The 20,115-nt window shown below is 36.4% G+C and overlaps 1 protein-coding gene across 1 annotated transcript in view; it reads left to right on the top strand.

Annotated features, from left to right (window-relative positions):
• kntc1 (kinetochore associated 1) overlaps positions 1 to 20,115 on the top strand; it is a 76,569-nt gene that overhangs the window by 7,168 nt on the left and 49,286 nt on the right. Inside the window, exons 15-31 of the mRNA XM_052109682.1 lie at positions 65 to 140; positions 242 to 364; positions 972 to 1,138; positions 2,429 to 2,540; positions 3,477 to 3,620; positions 7,407 to 7,463; positions 9,890 to 9,961; positions 11,350 to 11,469; positions 12,614 to 12,757; positions 13,783 to 13,878; positions 15,190 to 15,293; positions 15,739 to 15,841; positions 15,989 to 16,123; positions 16,491 to 16,610; positions 16,685 to 16,757; positions 17,786 to 17,853; positions 17,979 to 18,307. Coding sequence (XP_051965642.1) covers positions 65 to 140; positions 242 to 364; positions 972 to 1,138; positions 2,429 to 2,540; positions 3,477 to 3,620; positions 7,407 to 7,463; positions 9,890 to 9,961; positions 11,350 to 11,469; positions 12,614 to 12,757; positions 13,783 to 13,878; positions 15,190 to 15,293; positions 15,739 to 15,841; positions 15,989 to 16,123; positions 16,491 to 16,610; positions 16,685 to 16,757; positions 17,786 to 17,853; positions 17,979 to 18,307 — 2,043 coding nt within the window. The remainder of the gene's footprint in view (positions 1 to 64; positions 141 to 241; positions 365 to 971; positions 1,139 to 2,428; positions 2,541 to 3,476; positions 3,621 to 7,406; positions 7,464 to 9,889; positions 9,962 to 11,349; positions 11,470 to 12,613; positions 12,758 to 13,782; positions 13,879 to 15,189; positions 15,294 to 15,738; positions 15,842 to 15,988; positions 16,124 to 16,490; positions 16,611 to 16,684; positions 16,758 to 17,785; positions 17,854 to 17,978; positions 18,308 to 20,115) is intronic.

The raw sequence follows: 20,115 nt of genomic DNA, 5'->3' as shown, positions 1-20,115 counted from the left end.
TGCCATTGTCTGCTATGCCTGTGTACATTAGTTAAAACACACTTTCTCTGTCTGCTGTCTCCAGACTGAACAAACTTCTGTACAAGCACAAGTTTGAAGAAGCAGAGAAATTTGCAAAAGCCTTTGAGCTTGACGTTGAGGTAAAGCTGCCATATCTTGTTTGGTTATAATTTTCTAACTTCGTTTAATTAGGTTTCAGATTTGCCTTTGGTTCTCTCGGTAAATAATTTGTTTGTTGTAGCTGGTGTATAAGGTTAAGCTCAACGTTGTGCTGGAAAAGCTTATCTCGGCAACAGGCAGTGTTCAAAGCCGTGAATGGACTGAGCTTACTGAAGAGGCTAAAACCAACCTGATGAAGATTATGGTAATATTCAACTTCATTTGAAATATTAATCAGTGTTGGATGCAATCTGATTACAAATGAATGACTTATTTTTTGTTTACTTTAGGTCTTTAGTCAAAGGTAGTGCAGCACATTACATTATAAATTCTTGTAATTAGATTAGTTACTAACTTTCAGTTAAGTTAATAACTTTTTTTAAATTTTTTATTCATGTTAAACACATTGTACATCTGTTTGTGTTTTTATGACAGTTAAAGTGTGTGCATTGTGCTCCGCCTAACAAGTCATTGTAAGGGAGAAACGAGTTTGTGTCTTGTGTGCGAAAATAAACAAGGCGATAATATGAAAAACAAATTTGTATGAAAAGCATTTTTAAAAGATACTTGAAACTAATTGGGAATGTTCAGTTTTTATAAGTAATCAGTAAAGTAATTTTATTAAAATTTTAGAGAAGTAATTTTTAGGGGATTACTTTGAGTAATTTATCCAACAATGATGGGAATGTGCACTTTAATGCTGTCAGTGTCACTTTCTTTGTTTCATCACATCCAATTGTATGCTAGTAAGGTCATACCTATAAAAGTGTATTATGAATTTTTAACTTGCAGTGTTCCTATATTACCAACAGGATGAGCAATTTGTGGTGCAGTACTGCCTAACTGCATCCTGGCCTACTCTCAGCATAGCTGAGGAGATGTTAAATTATGCCTCGAACCGTTTCCCATGCTGCCAGATCCAAATGGCCCTAGCTAAGCTTGCCACCTTCTCCAGCATGTATGGACCCAACAGCTTTGAGTACGTACAGCAGGCCTACCACTACACCATTCACAATTTTTTTTAATTGTTTTATTTATATCAGTTATTGAAAAAAATAAAATGGTAGCCATTTTTCCACCCCAATTTTTTAATGGAATTTTCTTTGTTCAATACAAGTTAAGTTTATCGACAACATTTGTGGCATAATGTTGATAACCACAAAGAATATTTTGGCTCACTTCTAAAAAAAAATAAAAAGTATTTTTAAAAGTGGAAGTACATGGGGCATTAAACATTTAGAAAACACAATGATTTAAAAGTGTAGCCACAATACAACACAAAAGTTTTGGCATGAGACTACTGTGATAGAATTACTTAACTTGTATGTGTAAAGTTATATCCAGTCTTTCAACTTTGTTGTCAGGTTGATGTAACTGCATTAAAGTCACTTATCCCAGTAAATTTTACATGATATGTGCAAGAATACCAGAAAGTGACGTAATCCATTTTTCGTATTGGCTGGGTATTGATATAGATTTCGCATTTTGATTCCGATTTCACAAGCTTTCGAATAGATTTATATGAGTATATTTCAGATATAATGTGCATTATTCTCTCACAGCTAATGCTGTTTTATACAGGTGTTTTTATATAATGCATATATAATATTTTTTTTACATGTTTATTGTTTACATGCATAATTTGTACTATTTACAAGTATTTACTTTGAGTTTTTGAACGCGTGCAAAAAAACCTGCTACTATCTCTTTAAGAAATGTGGCTTTTCTGTAAAGAACGTCAGTAAATTAATGTATATAAACAAATGTGACTTCTTTACCTTTATCTGTGCTATGAATGATTAGAATTAAACATTTATATTATGCTAACTGTAAAGAACCAATTAAAAGAAACATAATTCAATGACTTATTGATTGCGTGGATCTCGTCTTTGGACACCAATTGGAACAAGTCAAACTAAACTTTTACTCTCAAAACGCAGTGAAATGATCTCTGTTCTGAACTTCTTCCTCGCAATACTACACAATTTACCAGCCAGATGCTAATCAAACACATTTTTAGTTGCATAGCGCAAAATTTGGTTGCAAATGTGAGTGATTTCCTCTCATTGTAATCGATCTTAGGATTTAATAATTTATATTGAGATTGTTCAAATGAAGATCATGATGTATCGGAAAATCAACATTTATACCCAGCCCTATTTTGAAGTAATCACTTTACCCACTTGTTAGACTTTGATCTACAGTATGGGCATACTCTTCAGGGTAATTGTATTGTCTTCATCTCCATTTGTTCTTTGCCTATTTGCAGGGGTGTCACATGGATTGAGTTTTTGAACAGCACAGATTATCTCAAAGACATCCTCGTTCTTCTGAAAGAAGGAAATCTTAGTGGAGCGCAATACTTGTGGCTACGACATCAGGTGAATTTATTCATTTGGCACATTAGGCACACATGGGACATGATCCAAAATGAATGTTTAGCTACACCTGCCAATTTATGATTAATAAAGGACATTTACTAACAGGGTTCCCACACGTCATGGAAAACCTGGAATTTTCCAATATGGTTTGAGTTATGGGAAATGACAGAAATTCCTAAATGTCCTGGAAAGTATTGATTTGTCCTGGAAAATCTTTTAGTATAATAAATCTGTTTGACTGTGTCGCTAACAATGATTTTCTTGCATAGGTGTAAAATACACAAATTTGCATTGTTTTGTCACTGCTGGCAGCTGTGCATTAAGAACAAAATCAAAGATTGACTCTTGAATGAAGCCCCATCACGCAGAGTACATTCTGTGCTCATCTGCTGTCATCTCATCTTGCTCTAACGAAATAGTTCAAGTTTTCATTGTCAAAATATGATTTGTTCATTACAACATTGCTCTAGTGTAAACTTTAGACAATGATGACTGTCAGACTGCAAATTTATTTGAAAATTAATTCACACCTAGTGGTTGTAGTGCAGTGAATTTTTAATGCTTCAATATAACACCCATTGGGCACATAAAATGTCCTGACAATTTGTTCCTTAGAAAAGAATGGGAAGCCTGACTAATCATAAGTATTTCTTCTTGGCTATGTAACTACATGTTTATTTTTTCACAAAGGAATTAATTTCCCCTTACATATTTGCAGCCAAAAGTCCAGACCATTTGTGTCATATGCTAGACTCTTGACGAAACGGAGTTCTTGAGTTACAACAAAATGTTGTGCTGTGCAAATAATTATGCAGTTAGATACTAGTACAAAGTATATTTATTTATTTTAGTGTAGTTTTTTTTTTCTCTTTAGTTGAATAAGCCAGTACTACAGTCCTTTCCATACTAAGGTTAAGTGTCTCTTTTCACTTTCAGGGTGAGTTTGCGGGTGTGTTTGACGAGGGCTCGCTGCATGCTCTGCTAGGCTCCATTTCATCTGACATACCGTCACAGGACCTGAGTCTGTGGTTTAAGGGTGTGCTGGTTCCATTCGTGTGGAGAGTGTTGCCTAATGGACAGGTATAAGGGCAGCCAAATCTTATTTTTCTGAGCTGAATCGCTATCATACATACAGTAAGGTGATGAAATGCATATTATTTACTTCAAAACGTGTGTGTGTGTGTGTGTGTGTGTGTGTGTGTGTGTGTGTGTGTGTGTGTGTGTGTGTATATATATATATATATGTATATATGTGTATATATATATATATATATATATATATATATTATTATTAGGGCTGTCAATCGATTACATTTTTTAATCGAATTAATTACATGGTGTCCTGATTAATTAATCGCGATTAATCGCATATACAAATTTTTGCTGAGAAAGCCCCTCATATAACAATAATTCAATATATAATGATGAAATAATTATACATATAATTTTTTCATATTTAAAGATAACTAATATATATATATATATATATATATATATATATATATATATATATATAAAATAAACAAATATTCAGATAATTAAATAGCATTACATTCTTGTGGCAGAAGAGTTCATCATTAATAAGACAATATAAAAGGCGGCTTTAGAATACAATGTATTGTTTATTACCATATTATTGATCATAAGTCAATCATTGTCACACAGTTCACAGCAATCCATTACACATGTGAATTTGTCAATCAGTTGGAGATTTAATGTGAGGGTTTGTTTAGGGACCCGTCAATTTACACCTGCGTTAGACTTTTTTTTTTTTTTTTTTTTTAGAAACAATCCAGGGGTATACATAGTACACAATACTACAGATATATTTTACAATAATGCCAAGACATTATATTCATTACATAGTGTAATGGTTTTCAATGCTTTGGAGTTGTTGGAGGTACAAAGAGTATTTAAATAATATAACTTTTAAAAACACTTGTGTATAAAAAAAACTTGGCAAGAAAAATAAACAGATTAATCAGATAATATTAACTTAAGTTATCAAATCTGTGAAAACCAAATAAACGTATTTATAAAGCAAAGAAAAACTAGTTCAAACAAACTTTTAATCTACAGCATTACAGAAGGAGCAACGTGGATCTATTTCAGGGAGCATGTTTCTTAAATAAAGATTGACTGGGTAAAAACGGTGTAACAGTTTAAAGGACACATTCTTTGTCAAATTAATCGCACGTTATAACGCGTTAAATCTACAGCCCTAATATATATACCCACATACACTACTGGTCAAAAGTTTAGAGTCACTTATTCTTTATTTAAATTATAATTTATTTATTTTTCACATTTTAGAATAATAAACTCAGCAAAAAAAAAAGGTCCTCACACCTTCAACTGCTTTTAATTCCATCAAACTTAACATGAGTAAATATTCATATGAACATAAAAAGATTCAACAACTAAGACAAACTGAACAAGTTCCACAGACAAGTGACTAACAGAAATGGAATAATGGGGTGGGTCACAATTAAACAACAAAAGTAACAGTCAGTATCTGGTGTGGCCACCAGATGCATTAAGTACTGCAGTGCATCTCCTCCTCGTGGACTGCACCAGATTTCCCAGTTCTTGCTGTGAGATGTTACCCCACTCTTCAACCAAGAAACTTGCAAGTTCCCGGACATTTCTGGGGGGAAGGGCCCTAGCCCTCACCCTCCGATCCGACAGGTCTAAGACGTGCTCTAATGGGATTGAGATCCGGGCTCTTCGCTGGTCATGACAGAACACTGACATTCCTGTCTTGCAGGAAATCAAGGAGATGCCTGCAATGACAACAAGCTCAGTCCGATGATGCTGTGGCACACCACCCCACACCATGACCGACCCTCCACCTCCAAATTGATCCCGCTCCAGAGTACAGACCTTGGTGTAATGCTCATTCCTTCGATGATGAACGAGAGTCCGACCATCACCCCTGGTGAGACAAAACCGTGACTCGTCAGTGAAGAGCACTTTTCGGCAGTCCTCTCTGGTTAAGTGAAGGTGGTTTTGTGCCCATAGGCGACGTTGTTACCTGTGATGTCGGTAAGGACCTGCCTTACAACAGGCCTACAAGCCCTCAGTCCAGCCTCTCTCAGCATATTGCGGACAGTCTGAGCTCTGATGGAGGGATTGTGCGTTACTGGTGTAACTCGGGCAGTTGTTGTTGCCGCCATCCTGTACCTGTCTCGCAGGTGTGATATTCAGACGTTCCAATCCCGTGCAGGTGTTGTTACACGTGGTCTGCCACTGCGAGGACGATCAGCTGTACTTCCTGTCTCCCTGTAGTACTGTCTTAGGCATCTCACCTTATGAACATTGCAGCCATAATAACATGACCGTTAGCTATTGTGCTGCAGAAAGCAGTTGTTGCGTGGTGATTTTACACAAGTGTAACAGTTAAATTGGCCTGGTTGTTTTAGAAGCAAGCTTCCAGTAGCTGGTCAACTGAATAAAGTGAAGCTTTCAAGCAGAATATACAGTTAACGTAACAAAACATACTATCCTCCATGCAGCAACAGCTGAGACACTTCCTGAAAGACTTGTTAGTTTTATTCGTTGCTAACGAGAGGAACGTCTGCACCTCGTTTATTTAACCATGGCATGGTTTTGCGCACAGCCATTTCTTTTTACAATTCAAAAGTCGCATGAACAAATGATACTGCTATCGCTGCTACTAACTTAAAACTAGTGGGTTGATGTCCCGTGTCGCAAATCCAGTGATGCTGGTAGTGATGATTCTCTCTGACCAGTCAGTGATCTGCAGGATTTTGACAGCCTATTTAGTATCGGCTCGTTTCGCTTGGAACCTCGACCGAGGTGGTACTAAAAAAGTACCAGGTACTATCTACAGTGGAAAACCCCTAAAAAGTGAGCAGAGCAGAGTCGAGTCGAGCTGTACCATGCAGTGGAAAAGCCCCATTAGTGTCCTAAGTTTTTATAAATGTGACCTTAATTGCCTACAGTCTGTAAGCTGTTAGTGTCTTAAGGACCGTTCAACAGGTGCATGTTCATTAATTGTTTATGGTTCATTGAACAAGCATGGAAAACATTGTTTAAACCTTTTACAATAATGATCTGTAAAGTTATTTTATTTATTGTATTTTTACAAAATTATCTTTAAAATAAAGTGTCCTGAAAAAGGGACGTTTCTTTTTTTTTTTTTTTTTTTTTTTGCTGTTTTTAGTAAAGTCATCTATGCTATGTAATAACAGAAATGAAACAATGGGAATTATGTTGTGACTATAAAAATCCCAAATAAATCAAAACTGTTATATTTTAGCATCTTCAAAGTAGCCACACTTTGCCTAGAATTTGCAGAAATTTAGTCTTGGGATTTTCTCAACCAACTTCTTGTGGTATCGCCCTTGGATGCTTTTTAAACAGTATTGAAGGAGTTCCCATCTATGCCTGGTACTTTCTGTCTGCTTTTCTTAATTATTTGTTTAAAGTCATACAATTTTAGTTTTGCAATTAAATAAATTAATATGGTGGCACAATTATATTTTTGTCTACGAAACTCATTTGTAACATTTATGCATATGCCTTCAGATCAAAAGGTTTTTAAGATCATGAGAAACATTTTGGTCAAGTGACCCCAAACTTTTGAACAAATGTGTGTGTGTGTGTGTGTGTGTGTGTGTGTGTGTGTGTGTTTATACACACACATACACATATACATACATATATTATTATTTAATTTTTTTGTGGCATTTTTCTGTTTTTAATGTTCTGAGAATTTATACTGTATAATCAGATTCTATTCTACAATACAATTGTTCCTAAACTCTTTCCCACATCAGGGATAAAGTACAGTTCTTAATACACAAAAATTTTATTTCTGTAATTGATTTTATGTATGCTCAGAAAATCCTCGCCAGATGGTTGGAGCAGCGTGCAAGGAATCTAGAGTTAACAGAAAAGGTAGCAAGCACTTTTGCATTGTTGAACACTAAACCATGATGGGTATACTAAAAATATTTGTATAAATGCATATATATATATATATGCATACAGTATCTCACAAAAGTGAGTACACCCCTCACATTTTTGTAATTATTTGATTATATCTTTTCATGTGACAACACTGAAGAAATGACACTTCGCTACAATGTAAAGTAGTGAGTGTACAGCTTGTATAACAGTGTAAATTTGCTGTCCCCTCAAAATAACTCGACACACAGCCATTAATGTCTAAACCTCTGGCTTCAAAAGTGAGTACACTCCTAAGTGAAAATGTGTCAATATTTTGTGTGGCCGCCATTATTTTCCAGCACTGCTTTAACCCTCTTGGGCATGGAGTTCAACAGAGCTTCACAGGTTGCCACTGGAGTCCTCTTCCACTCCTCCATGACGACATCACGGAGTTGGTGGATGTTAGAGAACTTGTGACCTTGTGCTCCTCCACCTCCTCGCCAGGGAGGGGATCATGCTCTGCTTCAGTATGTCACAGTACATGTTGGCATTCATGGTTCCCTCAATGAACTGTAGCTCCCCTGTTCCGGCAGCACTCATGCAGCCCCAGACCATGACACTCCCACCACCATGCTTGACTGTAGGCAAGACAAACTTGTCTTTGTACTCCTCACCTGGTTTCCGCCACACACGCGTGACACCATCTGAACCAAATAAGTTTATCTTGGTCTCATCAGACCACAGGACATGGTTCCAGTAATCCATGTCCTTAGTCTGCTTGCCTTCAGCAAACTCTTTGCGGGCTTTCTTGTGCATCTTTAGAAGTGGCTTCTTTCTGGGACGACAGCCATGCAGACCAATTTGATGCAGTGTGCGGCGTATGGTCTGAGCACTGACAGGCTGACCCCTTCACCCATTCGTACATGTATTTCCCAAAGACAACCTCTGGATATGACGCTGAGCAAGTGCACTCAACTTCTTTGGTTGGCCATGGCGAGGCCTGTTCTAAGTTGAACCTGTCCTGTTAAACCGCTGTATGGTATTTGCCACCGTGCTGCAGCTCAGTGTCAGGGTCTTGGCAATCTTCTTATAGCCTAGGCAATCTTTATGTAGAGCAACAATAATTTTTTTCAGATCCTCAGAGTTCTTTGCCATGAGGTGCCATGTTGAACTTCCAGTGACTAGTTTGAGGGAGTGTGAGAGCTATGACACCAAATTTAACACACCTGAGACCTTGTAACACTAATGAGTCACATGACACCGGGGTGGGAAAATGGCTAATTGGGCCCAATTTTGACATTTTCACTTGGGGGTGTACTCAATTTTGTTGCCAGCGGTTTAGACATTAATGGCTGCGTGTTGTTATTTAGAGGGGACAGCAAATTTACACTGTTATACAAGCTGAACACTCACAACTTTACATTGTAGCAAAGTGTCATTTCTTCAGTGTTGTCACATGAAAAGATATGATCAAATATTTACAAAAATGTGAGGGGTGTACTCTCTTTTGTGGGATAATGTACATACATACACGGATACAGTGTATTTGGAATGCATGCCTATATATAATGTTGTTAATTCAATCTCTGTTATACCTGATTTAACAATAGTCTACACACAATGTTAAGCTTTTGCTATACACCTGCAACTAACATCTGATCTGATCACATATAGACAGAATTAAATATAATTTCTGCCAATAACCGATAGTTCCAAAAGTTGCTATCATACTGATTAATATCGGTCAACCTCCATACTGTTTGCATGGACAAGACTTCACAGAGTCTGCCTGACATCAACATGCAGTGTCATACTTATGAAAAATGAGGTGTGCTGTCACAAAATCCTCCCTTACTCTTGGCTTGGCTGACCACTTGTGATCAGATCTCTTGAAACGAATAGTAAAAGTGTAGTAAGCAATCTTAGCTGTTATAGAATTTCCACGAGACTTCGCATTTGAATTATACCCCTCTTTCTAAAAACACGCGCACACACAGATACATTTGGAGACAGTTATAATCTGAGATTGAGCATCAGAACACCTTGATTTTGCAGGTTAGAAAAATATGCAATTTTAAATAAACAAACCCAAACAAGTCACACTGACCTTCTACAGGTAGTAGGAAGTTAGTTATCAAAAGCAACAGTAGCAAAATAGTGTTCTTGCATGACATACTCAAACTGATGCTGTCAGCTTCCTTTTGCCCATATATGGGCTGCTCTGTGAATGCTCAGAATGACATGCAGAAAATGCATTTCCCAGCTGTGTATAGAGCCTAGTGCTGTCACAGTGATATTTTATGGTACTTATTTCAGTGATATCTGGCAGGTAATAGGGTGAGATTTCACTTTAAAAAAATTACTTGCAGCATCTTTAATAACAGGTGTAAATGAGTCAAAGTCTCTTCACTCATTTTAGTTTCCTCTTTTCTTAGAATGACTGGCCTCATAATGGACTGACCCTGGCTAAGCTTGGCTTGCCCTCCCTCTGGACATCTATGGGTTTGGTAAATTTTAACTTTAACCCCTATTTGAGGACAATGTTCCTTGAAAGCCGCTGTAAGAATTTTCTGCAATGAGATAAGATGGGAAGAGAAATAAGGCCGAATCATTTTTGGTTGATTTGACAAATGTTAATTCCACTTACTCGACCAAAAGAATAATGTACGATTTTAGCTGTTTTGGAAGGATATTGGTACTTTAATTCACCAAAGTGGCATTCTACTGATCACAAAGTATAGTCAGGACATTACTGATGTATAAAACCGCACCATCACTTTCTGAAAAAGTATTTTATTTTATTTTTTTAAATCTAGACAGACCCATTTCCAGTAGTCATCACTCCAACACCTTATCCTTGAGTAATCATGTTAAATTGCTAATTTGGTCCTAGAAAATCTCTTGCCATTATATCAAACACAGTTGAAAGCTATTTGTTTGTTAAATGAAGCTTAACATTGTCTTTGTGTTTGTTTTTGAGTTGCCGCAGTATGCTATAGACTGGCATATCTTAAGGTCAATATTAGGTCAAAAATGACAAAAAAGAAACTGCTTTATCTAGAAACTCATCAGTCAATACTTTTTTTGAGGAATGCTTGAAATTGCCAAAAAACTGAAGATTTCATGCAAAGGTGTGCACTACAGTATTCAAAGACAAAGGACAACTGACTCTAACAAGGACAGAAAGAGATGTGGAAGGCCATATGTACAACTAAACAAGAGGATAAGTACATCAGAGTCTCTAGTTTGAGAAATAGACGCCTCACATATCCTCAGCTGACAGCTTCATTGAATTTAACCGCTCAACACCAGTTTCATGTCCAACAGTAAAGAGAAGACTCCGGGGTGAAGGCCTAATGGGAAGAATTGTAAAGAAAAAGACACTTTTGAAACCGAAAAACAAAAAGAAAATGTTAGTGGGCAAAGAAACACAAACATTGGACAGACAACAGATAATTGGAAAAGAGTATTATGGATCTTAACCCCATTGAGCTTTTGTGGGATCAGCTAGACTTTCAGGTGCGTGAGAAGTGCCCGATAAGACAGCCATATCTATGGCAAGTGCTACAGGAAGTGTGAGGTGAAATGTCACCTGAGTATCTGGACAAACTGATAGCTAGAATGTCAAGGATCCACAAAGCTGTTATTGCTGCACATGAAGGATTTTTTAATAAGAACTCTTTGAAGTGGTTTAAGAAGTTCGTAATTTTTCAAATTGTAATAATAATTATTCACGTTATTAATGTTCTGACTATACATTGGGATCTGTTGAATGTCACTTTGGTGAATAAAAGTACTTTGCATAAGAGCAAAATCTGTACATTATTAAAAATGTTTGCCACCTGTGTGTCAACCTACATTGCTCCTCAGATAAGAATTTAATAATATTTTTCAGGATGAAGATTGTGGTGCAGAGGATGTGCAAAATCTTCAGTCACTAGTAGCAAACCTGCGTCAGCTGTGTGACCTCTACACTAAATATAACTGCCACCTTTCACTTTCTGATTTTGAGAGGGTGAGTATGAAAATCTCTCACGTAACAGTGTCCCCGACACACAAAAATGTCTATCACATGCACACCTTTCCAGTGAAACTAGGTCCTCGTGGTGGCCCTATTGCTCACCTCAATCTGGGTGGCCAAGACAGTCATCTTATCACGTAGCTTGCTGGGCACTTTACCACGGAGACTTGCCATGTGTGGAGGCTCACTCTATTCCCCCTGATCTCCATGCACAACTTACCAATGCCCAATCGAGAGCGAGAACCACTATATAGAGACAACGAGGATGGTAACCCATGTGACTCTAACCTCCCTAGCAACTGGGCCAATTTGGTTCCTTAGGAATCATTCCGCACACCCTTGCAACTCCAGGGGTGGTAGTCAGCATCTGTGCTCGCTGAGCTACCCAGGCCCCAATATCATATTTTTAATGGTTTAATATAAATCATTTGATATATTCATCACAAGATAAATCATGGTGTTGCAACACCCTCACAATTTCCTTGACTGAATCCCCCATCCCCCTTTGAATGCTTTGAGGGCAAGCATCAGAAATTAACATTGGCTGGCTGATAGCTGGTAGATGAATACATTTACCACACCTTGTAGGCGAAAATAATACTTTAAACTCATAGATCACACCTAATTTTCCTCAAGGTGTGTTCTGTAGTTTATTGTACTAGTTTTTGTCTTAAAAATTTGCCATTATCTGATTGTCTGTAAGCTTCCTCACTCTGCTCCATTGGAGCACTACCTGCATTTCAGAACTATTTATTGTGATGGAGGTTGATGGAGGAAAAATTATTTTTCCCAGAACTTGCTGCTAGGATCTAGTGTAATTTAAAAGATCGTATCAAATTATGTTAATAGTAAGATTGTACATATTTTCAATATAATTTATTATTTATTGGAATCTTTTATTTGTTTTCATAAAGTTCATAAAATTCTGTCATTGTTTACACACCCTTATGTCATTCCAGATCCATATGGCACTATTCTGAACACAAAAGCATATATTTTAAAAGATGTATTCATGATCGTTGATTTCCATAAATTTTTATCTCATGATTGCTCAAGAGCAACACAATGTATTGTTGTTAACCTCTATTCAGAAATAACGTTTTAGAATGATTGTAAATAGTGTATTGTTTGTGTTCAGGGAAGCACTCGTAGTATGGCATTTCTTATGCTGGATAAGGTTCAGGCTCCAGAGCTGATTCCTGCAGTAATCGAGAGCAGTGTCAGACCATACGCCCTCGAGAACAGACTGGATCTGGATCAGACTCTACTACGCTATATCAAGGTCACTTTTCTTTTCATTCTGCTGTTTGTTGGGTTTAACGCAATAATAAGAGCATCCAAATAACTGTTGTTTTCAGCAACTGTTGAAGGCCAGCGAAACACAATCTGTCACAAAAACAAAGATCTTGTATGATTTTGTTCCTCATATTTTCCTTAATTGCACTTGATGTTGCATGAAGTTCAGGAGTAACGACAATATGAGAAATATACTTTGTGTAAAGGTGCTTTGGTACACCATTTGCTGCATCTAATAATATTGCCTTTCTCGCAGCAATGTTAAAACACTGTTTCGAGTAATATTCAGTATAGTAGTAGTAATGATGATGATAATATCAATAATAATTACATTATATTTAAGCAATAACTCGCATGCAAGAGTTTCATTACTGCTTAAATTAATACTGTGATTCTCTACTGTGCAGCACTATATTTGACCATATAAATAAATAAAAACATGTTTTGGATTTCTTTTTTAAAAATTTTATACTGTGTTGGTCAGTATAGAAGCTCTTCATTTGATAAAAAAAATAATGCAGTGGTATGTTTAAAAGTAATTGTACTGTTCTCATTTGATAAATTCGATGAATTCATTTAATTACAATTTTAAAACCTGGAATTCAGAGAAAATAAAACAGAATTTGGGAAAAAGATCTAATGGATTTCATAGGGCTCTTGATTACCCCATATCAGGAAGGGTCAGACTATTCTTATATTGTGATTGAAACCATGAATTATGTTGTAATTTCAAAAAAAATAAAAAATAAAATAATTTATTCACCAAAGCTTTTTGCACTTGTCAAGTGTTAATTTTTGATAATAAATGTAAGAATTCATGACTCAACATTTCAGTCTTTTATGAATTGTTTTATTTTTATTATTGTATATTTGGCAGTGTGTTATAGTAATTTACTGGTTTACGTATTAAGTTACATTAATTGTAAGATTTTGTTCTTTTTTTTATTAAATTGTGCAATCAGGCAAAATGCCATTTCATTTTGATGTTTTGAAGAGATGTTTTGCTTCCAGGACCTGCTGGACTGTTGCAGTTCTCAGATCACCTCTCTCTTCACTGAATGGGAAGCCAAAGCTGTGGCTGTATTACACTGCATGACAGACACTAATGTGAGTTCATACACATACAGTTAAATAATATTTACCCTATTTGCATACTGTGACATCTCCACCTAAAGCAGCGTGAATCTAGCTAACTTATTTATTTTTTTCTATTAAATTATAATTTAATATACATTTATCAGGGTTCCCAGGCTCCTTGATATTTCAAACACATTGTTTAAAGGACTGGAAAGTGACCAGTGACTATGACCTTGTGCCGCAAACTCTGTGATTTCATTAAATAAATAAATAGTCTGCACACTCTGCATACTTAACTGTTTATGTATGTGCACTTCCCTTTTCTGCGTGTAGTGGATTACGCAGGCATGAGGCTCATGATACTGTGATCTCAGAGGGATTCAGTGCTAGATTCACAAATTCCATCTCATGCTCTCGATTATTAAGGCATTTTATTTACAGCACTCCAAGATTTACTTAAATTGTTCATTTACGCAATTCCAAATATGTTTGGCTGCTACAAGATACTAAACAAATCTAAAGTAACCCAGTTATATCATTGTTTTTGGACCAAAGAGGAGATTCGAGCATTTCCCTATAAAGATTTCGGAATGAGGAGCACATTAAACAGTTTTTGTCAACTCAAATTCACAGAGAATCTCAAAGGCCTTCCTTTAGTTTTCTGCCAAAATAAAAACTTGAGACTGCAAGTTAAATTATCTTTGCATTAATATGTATTGTACTGTATATTGTAATGACAATAGTAATAGTTATTATAATAATAGTACTACTAATAAAAAATTAAAATATTATATTGCATTAATATTCAATTAGACTTCATTCCAAAAACACTTTGCTCAAAATGACATCAGCTGTTTTAATGTAATGTAGCCATTTGTCTTTTTGATTGGTGGCTTTTTAGTGTTGTTAAATTATTATTTATCTTTTATTTATTGTGTAATTCATATGTTAACATGAGTTAAAAGCAGACACAGAGTCTGACGTTCCAAACCTAGAAATATGAAAAGGGTCTTGTACAATGGAAGATCTCTTGATATACATCAGTTCTCTAAAATTGCACAGTGATATCTGCATCATATTTATGCATTTTAAGCAAGCCTAACTGTAACTTCTAAGTTAATGAAAAATTGTGACAATTTATTTTGGAAACTGTATTGTTCAAAAACTTTGTAAATGCAGCATGCTTGTTTCTGATCTTATGATTAAATCAAATTTTTTTGTGTCTAAATGTCTAAAATTAGTTTTGCCTAATGTAAAGATCTCTTTATTCAGTTCCCCCCTGCATCCTCCGTACAATCAGTAGGTTCTGTGGGCAAAAGTTTGTTTATTAACATGTTTCAGAAGGTGATGGATGCTGTGATAGAAATCATGTATAAAGCCGTTGTGCCCTGGAGTGACACCATAGAGAAACTTGTTCAGCAGCACTTGGAGAAGGAGCATCCAAAGTAAGAGATGTTTTTTTCATGTGTTAGTTAAAAATTAATAAATTAAGATCTAATACAGAACCTGTCAAATTTAGGACTCCTGTGTGCAACATTCAGAACCCTAAAGGAATGCAAATGAAGTTTCTATCATAATCTGAACCCAATCCTAATGGAATAATTATAATAATAATAATAAAAATCCTAAAAAATCTAGTAATATCTCCTTTTGAACAACTTAAATTCCTATTTTTGTTTATTTTTCAGAATTTATTCTGTTAGATCTTATTTGATTCTTAGAGGAGTCCTATTTGTTCCCATTAAGATTGGTTCCAAATTATGATAGAAATTCAATTAGAATACATTAGGCAGTTTTTGACAAGGGTTGTAAGTAGGTTAGAGGTAACATGCTTTTAATAGTCGATTATGAAGACCTTGTTATCCATGAAATATATCCATATTTCCTCAGACAAGAGCTTCTGCAAGAGGGTTATAGACTGATGGAAATAAAGAAACTTCTCAGATGCTATGGAATTCGCAGCTTAGCCCTGTCTAACTCTCGAGAGATCATGGTGCGTTTGTCCCTCTTTATTGCTGAAATGCTTGCATGTCCAGTTTCTTAACTTTTGACTGATCTATGATTCCTTGCATGATTCCCCCAGAACTTTGTATTAGCCTTTTCATGCAAGTACCTGATGTACATGGTTTGCTTTATCTAGATGCTTGTAAGACACATTCTAAAGCAGGATCTGCCCACTTCACTTGAGGACTCTCTGAAGTTAGCTGAGGCCTACAAACTCCACCCTGCCGAAATCCACCATCTTCACTGCATCCACCTCATACAGAGTAATGAGGTAATGTCACTTCCACCAAGCTGCCCATTGTGTACTTTAGATCAAAAGTACCAGTAGATCTGATGAATTATTGTTTTAGTCTGACAAAAATAAAATATTAACTGGATAATAAATGATGTTTTGTCAAGAATGGGTTGGAAAATTATAAACCAGTCGTTAATCATTTGCTTTGTATCATTAATGTTTTCATCTTTTGCCATCCTATCGGACCAGCAGAAAAAATAATTACCGTTAAACTTTTAACTGGTTTTTGCGTGTCTCGTGGCCAAACGTTGTGATGTAAAACCTGCAATTTCCACTTGAATGTAAAAATAAATCTTTTAATTGTGAAAAGGGGTGCCATCATGTTTGGATGTTGTATTTGCAGAGGGAAAAGTGCATCGCACTGTTGAAGAATTTGTCCCACGTAGAGGCAGAATTTGTAATTGAGCGTATGGCTTGTTGGGCAAGACTTGAACTTCAAGACAAGCAACACCTTTCTGAAGAGGTCAGACTTTGTTTTTGTCTGAGAGATAGAGTGATATATCAACAGATTTCATCAATGAAATGTCTATTCAACAGCACAAGAAATTGAAAATGCTGATAGCACAGATTATGGTGGAAGCTTTGAAGTTCCTGCAGAGCATTCAGACAGGTGAGTAAAACCTTTTGAATTGAACCATTAAGTAACAAATCAGAACACCCTAGCAATCACATAGCATAGCAACATGGCGACCAATAAGAGCACATTAACAACTGCATTTTTAGTTGTCCAATTAGGGAATAGTATTTTATTACTTGACCAAATTAAGGAAAAGTATTACATTACGTTCAGAAAATTACATTCAGTTAACAACCTCAGATGCCAGCCTGAATAGGAGTTTTTTCCCTTTTCTACTTAAGTCTTTTAAAAGCTCTATTCTTTGTGAAGCTGCTTTGGAACATTATGTTTAGTAAAGAGTAAATAACTATGTCAAGTTGTCTTTCAAAGAGTTGTGTCATGCTCTATTTCAAAATCCAGTGAGATGCTTAAGGTGGCTTCCACATGACTTGTGCAGGTGTTGCCGAATGCATTATGGTGTGTAGTGCCAGCTTCAGCATTGGTCTCGGTGCCCCATTGCACTTCTGTCATCACAGTAAACGTGGCACTATCTGCAACGCTTCAAAGTGGTGTGTTGACGCCAAGAGGCGAGTCATATGGAAGCCCCTTTGCTAAAAAAACAAACCTTTTAAAGGACTGATTTGGAATGCTCTACATAGGCAGCAACTCCATGCATCATACAAAAAGTTCAACTTATGTGAAGCCCACAGGATACTCATACATCTGTTTATTTCAGTAGAAGTTGCTGTGAGCAAGTTGCCAAGCTAAATCTTTGATTAATAAGCATATTAAATAAATTGAAAGCACAAATATTGGGTAAAATAGAAAATTATTGCACTATTGTTATTGATACTTTTCAGTAATGAAAATTACAAGTATATTTATAATCTCATCGCAATGCATTGTGAGTCATTCTGATTTTGGCCAAACAAAGCTATTTTACCTTTTGGAATAGTCTTTGTGTTGGGAGTCCATGCCATGATGCCTTAAAATGATGCGTACTTTCAATAGGTTTGTGAACAGAGCCTCAGTATAACTGCTTGTCCTTGACTATTAAAGTTTGCTGTCTTGGCTTCCTGTAGATGATGCCTTCAAGAGAACAGAATCTGAGAACAATCTGAAGATGTTCACAGCTATTGCTCATCTACAGGTCTTAACTTTATTCATAAAGTGCTTTTGAGGTTTCTTAAGAATGCATTGAAAAAATATCAACGTATGGCATCAAATTAACATGTTTTAAACAGCAAAAATTACTGCAAATATTTTTGACCTCAGGAGGACTTTGACATCTTCTTGACGCCAGAGGAGTATGACGATCCAGTGGTGAGACACAAGTTCAACCAGCAGCTCATCACTGCATATGAGAACACGCAGGCATGGCGGCGCTCTGGAAAACAACATCCTGACAAGGTTTCCAGCAACCAAGCGGATGGCAACGCAGCAGTTGCCAATGATCCAGATGGTAAGACGAAGACGCTCTCTACAGAAGCTGGACTCCACCGGCTGGCCAGGCAGCTGCAAAAGACTGAGCAGGAGCTTTGGGCAGACCTGGCATTGAGAGCTCTGGAATCTGGTGTTGTAAATAAGGCCCTGCATATCCTCAGGTAAATGGGTTGCTAATGTAGTAAAATGTGTGAATGTGTGAGTGGTATTTAATTCCGAGAAAGATAGCACAAGCGCACTATTCAAGCAAAACATTTCTCAAAATGAAATCGGTTTGGTTTCACATTCTAAAACAACAAATACGATTTTGGATCTTTCTGGTTGTCAAAAGTTCATGGAGCATATCCATAGTACATGCTAGGACACCTGTGGGAACTGACCTTATACATCCAACAAAAATCCCCTTTGACAAATACTTTTTGGGGCCACTGATTTTCAATTTGATGTTATTGAGAGTCAGTAAACTGGTTGAACGCTGGTAGAGAATCTTTGAAGGGTTTAGCACAGACATGTTCCAAATTTGTTCACTTCATTAATTACTCACCTGAGCTACTTTTTTGTACAAACACTTCTCCCCTAAAGGGTTAGTTAACTCAACTCAATTTTATTTATAGAGCACTTTCAAAAACCACACTGGGTACCAAAGTGCTGTACATGGAGTAATAAAAAATAAATAAAATCACATTATTACAGCTTAAGAATGCAAAAAACATTTAAAACCTATAAAACAAGAATAAGATAAAATTTACCTAGTACAATTTATAATGCAATTAATTAAAAGCTATGGAAAATAGATACGTTTTTAAGGCCCCCTGGAAAGAGAATAGAGACGGAGATGATTTTATGACCAATGGAAGCTCATTCCAAAGTCTAGGGGCTTCCACCGCAAAAGCGCTATCATCTTTAGTTTTTAGGCGAGATCGAGGAACTGACAGACACAGCTGATCACCAGAGCGGAGAGACCTTGAAGGTTGATTCAAACTTATTAAGGCAGAGATGTACTCTGGTGCAAGACCATGAAGAGCCTTAAATACATACATCAACACTTTGTACTTGATTCTGTATTGGATCGGTAACCAATGTAGTGAAATCAAAACTGGGGTGATATGGTCTCTTTTCCTGGTTCCAGTTAAAAGCCTAGCAGCTGAATTTTGGACCAGCTGCAGGCGAGAGAGAGAGGCCTGACTCACACCCAGATACAAAGCATTACAATAATCCAATCGAGAAGACCCAAAAGCATGCACAACCTTCTCCAAATCATCAAAAGAAAGGATGGGCTTCAACTTTGCCATAGTTCTAAGATGGAAAAAAACTATTTTTAACAACAGCATTTATTTGTTGCTCAAACTTGAGCTCAGAGTCAAATATAACACCCAGGTTTTTTACATAGGGAAGTTGTTTCCCTGGAAGCAGTGACAAATTTCTTTCTAAATTTACCTCACATCCCCTTTAACCAAAAACAATAAACTCTGACTTATCCTCATTTAATTGAAGAAAGTTGCCAGCCAACACTTCACATCGGCCATGCATTTATGCAGAGTCTCAAAAGAATGGTGCTTCCCATGTTTTCTAAGGCAAGCATCGCTCTTTCAATCGATCCATTTCACATATCCGGGTTTGGAATGGGTAAGTAAAACAATAAAGGGTATCACGGTGAATGGGAGACGACAGCAAATATTATTTTTGCTTATCCGTTTGCTCCAAACGCTGTCACAGCTTTCCAAAAGAAGAAAAAATAGAGAGTGGTGAATTACAGCAGTCAGAAGAGAGAAAGAGCACAAATTTTCTGTCACTCCCTCAGCAGCTTTATTAGAAACCTCATCGCAGCTGTAGTTACTTATTTTTTTTAACTAATTCCAGGTTAATATACTACAAATTATGATGTTATAAATTTACACTAAATAATAAAAACAAAATTGCATATATAAAAGATTTGTTAGATTTACGCTCCTAAATAAGGCAGAAACAC

Source organism: Xyrauchen texanus, chromosome 3, assembly GCF_025860055.1.
Source record: "Xyrauchen texanus isolate HMW12.3.18 chromosome 3, RBS_HiC_50CHRs, whole genome shotgun sequence".
NCBI lineage: Eukaryota > Metazoa > Chordata > Actinopteri > Cypriniformes > Catostomidae > Xyrauchen > Xyrauchen texanus.
Note: the sequence above shows the minus strand (reverse complement) of the source record. Positions and strands in the feature narration are given on the sequence as shown.